This window comes from Triticum aestivum, chromosome 3B (assembly GCF_018294505.1).
Source record: "Triticum aestivum cultivar Chinese Spring chromosome 3B, IWGSC CS RefSeq v2.1, whole genome shotgun sequence".
NCBI lineage: Eukaryota > Viridiplantae > Streptophyta > Magnoliopsida > Poales > Poaceae > Triticum > Triticum aestivum.
The window spans coordinates 556,273,963-556,280,019 of NC_057801.1; the positions used below are offsets into that span (position 1 = coordinate 556,273,963).

General features: G+C 41.8%; 1 protein-coding gene across 2 annotated transcripts; it reads right to left on the reverse strand.

Annotated features, from left to right (window-relative positions):
• Positions 1 to 759: 759 nt before the first annotated feature.
• LOC123070880 (clp protease adapter protein ClpF, chloroplastic) lies at positions 760 to 5,645 on the reverse strand. Of its 2 annotated transcripts, none has more exons than XM_044494261.1 (11): positions 5,419 to 5,645; positions 4,663 to 5,069; positions 4,411 to 4,470; positions 4,235 to 4,326; positions 3,949 to 4,027; positions 3,784 to 3,877; positions 3,164 to 3,276; positions 2,265 to 2,310; positions 1,569 to 1,609; positions 1,324 to 1,482; positions 760 to 1,212 (listed from the first exon to the last, which is right to left on the reverse strand). In XM_044494261.1, exons 2-10 carry the CDS (start codon positions 4,999 to 5,001, stop codon positions 1,327 to 1,329), a joined length of 1,020 nt encoding a protein of 339 aa, XP_044350196.1. In that variant the 5' UTR covers positions 5,002 to 5,069; positions 5,419 to 5,645; the 3' UTR covers positions 760 to 1,212; positions 1,324 to 1,326. The 2 variants fall into 2 exon arrangements, with proteins under 2 accessions (XP_044350196.1, XP_044350195.1); XM_044494260.1 differs by having other exon boundaries at positions 760 to 1,219.
• Positions 5,646 to 6,057: the final 412 nt, after the last annotated feature.

Genomic DNA, 6,057 nt, shown 5'->3' on the forward strand with positions numbered 1-6,057 from the left:
TGAAATGGCCTGCCACTATTGCCAATTTCATGAAGACCGCCGTGCTCAATGAAGGAGAAGGTGATGATCTAGTCGTTCCAACACAAGAAGGGCTTGCTCAGGCGAAGAAGGTGATTAGGAACTAAGGGAGGAAGTGGGTAAAGGAGAAGGAGAAACGAGAAGGGGCAGCGGACAAGATGAAGGAGAAGTTCGAGGTCATCATTACGAAGGAGACATGTGTCAAGCGCCTGAGGTGAAGGAGTCAAAGACGACGAAGAGGTTTAGCTAGTTCATGAGGATGCAAGACAAGCTCAAGCTCCAGGTGAAGAATCTTGAGACCAAGGTTGCTTCCAATGACTCCAAGATATTGTTCATGAAGATGTTGGATTAGGATCCTGATTTGGCGAAGATTGCCCTAGCCTACCATGTCTGCTTGTTGAAGCGCTTTGGGTAGTTGGAGGGTGTCGAAGGGTGAAGTATTTGCCACGGATAGCCAGGCTGGAGCCAAAGAAGGGCGTCTTTGGCACAAACAACCTGACTTTTGGGATCAGTTGGAGGTAAATACGTATTGAACATCCGATGCTTTTTGTTTGTGATTGCACATGTTTGCAACAATTAAACATATGATTAAGGTGGTATTGATATATGCATTTGATGTGTTCGACTGTTCGTCTTGGTGATCCGTGTTGGACTTGCCCTAAGGAAGTTGGTTTGCTGAAGACCTTCAGCTTATAGCTTTTGGACCCAGAAGTTGGCAGCTCAAGCTTAACCAAACACAAGAAGCCCAACTTCTGTACTGTACTGTACGTGAAGCCCTGCTTATACCATATACTCCAGCAAAATTGCAAGTACGTATGATGTAGTAGTAAGCACGCTATGTACATGTGCCCATCAGAGGGGACAGAGCTGCAGTAGAACTCGGCCAAATATACACTGAATATCCATCAGGATCTTCTTCACATTCATTGACTTTAGAACCACTTGCACTCAAAAGCGCAGGAGGAAGTTGCACATTTTATCAGCGCAATGCTTCCCCAATCTGCAAGGTCGGATACTGCATGTAGCTCCTCTGATTGCGGGTTTTTGTGATTTCTTGCAATATCCGCGACGACTCGGTCTTCATTACACCTGCCCACTCAGTGCTACTGTAGCTACGCTAGATAGTACCTTGATTCTCTATCTTGTCTGATCCTCATTGGTGGTGGTGAATAAGGAATGTTCTTAGAAAAACTCCTGCTACCTGAATGAAAATCAGGTCAATTTGCAAGTCTATTTTCCTTGCAAAAAGAAGAGTTGATAGTCTATTCCAAATAGACAAACTCCACATTCTCAGTGCAGCCTCACCGTTTAGCTATTTGTAGTGTCATCGTCGTCATTTTCATCTCCAGAAGCTTCATAACGTGGCTGGTCATACTTCTCACGGAGTTGCTTCACAGGAATGAAGTCCCGAGCTGTGTCCTCGCCATAAAATAGGAATTCGGTGTAGGGGTGCTCAAATCTTCCCTATATTACAATAATGGAAACATCAATAATTCACTTTGGTAAAAAAAGGGGGGAAACAACCAAGCAAACGAGGAACTCAAACTCACTTTCTCTGATTCTTCAGCTTCAGAAAGATTTTCTTCTGCGACTGAAATTACAAAGCGAAAAACATATCTCAAAATGGCAATGATAAACAAAAAAAGTATGAACGGATTTGATTATTAAAAAGCGTGCTATCTTGTTGTGTTGTACATTATTTAAAACATAAAAATGTATGCTTATTAAAGTTCCACATCTTAGACATTGTTGATTTGGTTCCACCAGCTTTCTAGATATCATGACATTGTCTCCACAATGGTGTAGCAGAACAGTCAACGCACAGCCGATCCATGTTCGCCGAGCGAAGATTATGTATAGTAAACAGACTGGAGAACATGCCGCATCCTACATTCTTTCAGGGTAGGTACAAGGGAAAATATAGCTCCTGATTTCTTTTCATTTCGGCTGTTTTAAAAACTGTTGATGAACTGTATGCTGGCTTCGGATATTAGAACTCAGAAGGGTTTTCCCCTTCATTCTCGACAAAAAAAAGTGTAAGGAGACATAGTGAAATACTGATATATTTTGATACATATTTTTGGAAGTGTTATGAGTTATAGCATAGCAGAAACTAAAGTTAGAACAAACATGATTCAGCACATGGTACCTGAAGGGCACAGAAATGGCATGCATTGTGTTCACTGAAAAAAACAGTTTGGAAGCCCAAAAAATATATACGGATCAGGAAAAGAAGAGAATAATACCATATGCAACAAGGAGTTCTGGGTCAGCATGTACATCAACAAGCACCTGGAAAAATAGCAATACCACAGCATCATAATGTGTACAAAAAGATTTAGAACCAGTTAAAAAAGATTTGGAAGCCTGTAAATTAAATTGCACACAATGAGCATGCAGAACCATGCTGAAGCTAAAGCAAAGTTCAACGAAGATGCCAATCTAGATTCCACAGAGAAACAGTGTTCACACATTAAACTCACAAGTTTTCCTCATGAAGGGCATGATTAACTAGTCAGGGTTAAAAAACAGAACAATTGTGAATATCATCACCTCAGGGAAGTGAGCCTAGCTCACCTGGGTAGGGGAGCATACAATCTCAACACCTGGTTTATGTCCTCATGGACGCAGATTTGGGTTCCTACTTATTACATTGTCGCCGCGGGGGCAGGGGGAGGGGCCTATTTCCATCACCTCAATGCATAATTGAAAGCCTTAATGTGCTATATTGTAAGGAGGAAAGTAAGAAGGATACACAGATATTGCTATGATGAGCTAGCTTACATGGTAACTAAGTTTACAAATGAAAGTTCCCATCACAGCCTTGCAAAGGATTCTCAGCAATTTCAGGACTTGTGTGCAAGGTGTACAATCATGGCTTTAAGATCAGGACTTTGGGCCAACTGGCCACAGAAGGATAAGTCAAGTAAAAGACGCATCATGTCACTAAGTTATCCTTTGCCAGAATCATATATCAATGGTTGTCATTGCGCTAATGTAACATCCATGCTGTAACACAATCTAAACTCTAAAGTTGACAAAATTAGCACTAAAATATATCTTGCAGATGCTACAAGAAAAATTAACTGAGATTTGCTTGGAACTGTGGATACTGAGGAAAACTTAAACCGGAAGCAGCATTTACTTGATAAAAAGGTTGATTTGGCCCTTTAGATAACTTCTCCACGTTTGCCGTCTCCATCCATGACTTGGATTCACAGCACACAGGATCCATGCCACATATCACAGCTCTATATCCTTCAGCAGGAGAAATCAAAAGACAAAATAAACTAGTGTCTCACATAGGTGAATGAATCGTGAGTGCTGAACTACAAAAAAATAAGCCCAATGACAAACAAATGAATAAAGATAAAAGGAAAAAAAACTCAACTCTTTCAAACCATATACTACTACAGTATAATTACCTAAATATGGGGCACACCTACACTAGCATCGAGAGATACATATGCTTACTTTCAATGGTTCAGTTCAGCCCCAGACTGTAGGAATGCAAACTTGAACAACTTAAATAATTGACAAACTATTGCTGACAAAAAATGATAGTGACCAACACTGATATGTTTACTTTCTATAGGTTATAAATAAATATCCATTCAAGTATACTGATAAAGTATTCATATATCACATATATGTCCCTACCAGTTAGAATGTCGAACGCATAAGAAATAAAAATTAATGGAATTATGAGCTGTCATTTAGCATGCCAGAGCTTTCAACAACAACAGATGGTACAAAATTACTCACCATGTACTTTGTGGCGTACTTTCTGCCCTAGTCGAAACTCATATTTCACACTTTGGTAAGCCAGGGCTTTAGCAGAGAGTGCCAGAGAATCACCCTACATGACATTTGAAGTCAAGCTATTTAACATAATCATCACATGACTGGTACACCTCAGTTTTGGTATACCTCAAGCTTAGAAATTGTGTCACGCAGCTCAGCTGCCAAAGCATAGTTCTCGCTCTCAATAGCCTTCTGCAAATCTGCACTGCAACAAAAGGGTAAAGGTAAGCTATCTGCCAAACGAACCAACTTTGGAGTATCCCACAACAAATTTTCCCTTACCAGATTAGCCTACATGTTAATTAAATAAGAAAAATGGAGCACCAGAGCATATTGATTACATTGGGAAAATGTACATGTTAAAAGTATTTTAAATCTTCTCCTTATGGGTAACAAGGAAATATCAACATACCGCGCGCGTAGGAGATTTAAAGATTTATCCTGAGCTTCATTCTTCGATGAACCTCTTTTAGCTTCGCGCTGCCTAGTTACCTCTGTTTCGATCTACAAAATAAGAGATAAGACTTTCTTCACAGAGAAATTATCCTCAGAATTCACTTATCTTAGAAGTGAAGGTCATTAAGGTACCTCAGCAAGCTTTTCCCTCAATTGCTTTGCCGCATCAAATTGCTCTATATTCAATGCATACTGGCAAGAACCAAGCAGTTCAATAGTGAGGTTCGATTTGCATAAATAAATATCAAACATTTGAATGTATCAGTTATCAGTGGAAGCAACAGTGAAACGATGTTAGATTCAACTAACTAGTAGACTGTAATCTAGACAATTGTCCGGTATTAGTAGTTGCGGCGAGGTGGTGGTAAAGAAGCAAGCGCTCACCTGTATCCGAGTCTGTACATCCAGCTGAAAGTAGAAGATCAAGATGTCTTCGTTAGCAGACTCACTGCGCTCCAGCCTCGCGGCCGCATTATTGTTACTGTTACTGTTACGAGCATCTCCTCCAAAGAACCATCTGGCATTAGTCCTTACTGTGGTGTTTATTTTTCCACGGTTGGTCCCCATGTGCAGCTTTTCCGCGCACCAGTGCCACGCGTATGCCCCATGGCTTACTGGATTTATTTTGTAACAGAACCTCAGATCATTCCTAGCAACACAGGCTGATCTGCAGTTTGTTCCGTGGGGCGAGACGACCGAACCGCACACAGATATGCCTTGCATTGTATATGCAATGCAGTAGGTCCGAAACGTGCACGGGTCGTCGATCACCACCGCTGCAATCAACACACCTACATACAGTCGTAAGCAGCTAGTCAATGGGGCATACAACTGAACCAGAGCACATAAACGATGACATGCTCTAACATCAACTGAAGCAACTTTGCCTGAAACTCATTATAGTTTTACCAAATCGCTTGAAATAATAAAATACACCTGAATTAACAAATGCATATTCCTATTTAAAAGCAGTGCTAGAGATCCTACTTTAAAAATTGCAAGGCAGATTCCTCTGATCCCTAAATGTTGGTCAATCTGTTTTGAGTTGCAGAACAGGCGCTCAAGTATCAAGGCGAGGACTGGTGCGGCGGGGCACGTAAAAACTCAAGGCGGGGCGGGGAGAGAGCAGAGCTCGGTTACCTGAGGCGGCGGCCTTGGGCTTGGGGGAGAGGAAGCGGAGCGGGCGAAGGGAACGCGTGGGCGCTCCGCAGCGTCAGGGTACGGAACGGGCTCGCGTTGGTGTTGCGCTCTGTCTCTGCTGCTGCTATGCTACGGTGGTGGCGGATGTGGGTGGATAGACGGCGCCCCTCCAACTGGCCTCGCCCTGGACCAGTCGTTCCTTCTTTTCTTTGGCCCCAGCGTTTGCTGCTTGCATTGCGATTTTTCCGTGGATTTCGAGTTATCGCAGGGGCGGTTAAATTTCTGCCGCGACCCTATGGTTACCCTTTTTTTGTTTTTGCGCATAGACCCTATGGTTACCTTGCCTTCAGTTCGATTATCAAACTATCTCTATTCCTAATGAAGCAGTTGGTAGTCTCCGCCGGTCAATTTTTGTCCCACTTATCATGGTTTTTTTGTCCCATCTTCGCTAGTCTTTTTTCGTAGATTTTTTTTGTCCCCTACCCCCACTTCATCGGTTTATTTTCGCGTCACCCTCTCACACAATGAAAAAAATTAAACGGATCAGAACTTTCCATACTGACGCGAATTATTTAATAATGTCTTTATGTAAAAGAATCAATCACAATCAATCTCTAAAGATCAAATCTAAATTAATTA

Bases quoted from the DNA above. Each gene is read 5' to 3' on its own strand.
- LOC123070880 (XM_044494261.1), bottom strand. From the start codon at position 5,001: ATGCAAGGCATATCTGTGTGCGGTTCGGTCGTCTCGCCCCACGGAACA. The intron at 4,471-4,662 runs GTGAGCGCTTGC...GGTTCTTGCCAG, and splicing joins ATGTACAGACTCGGATACAG to TATGCATTGAATATAGAGCA. The intron at 1,483-1,568 runs GTGAGTTTGAGT...ATTGTAATATAG, and splicing joins AAGCTGAAGAATCAGAGAAA to GGAAGATTTGAGCACCCCTA.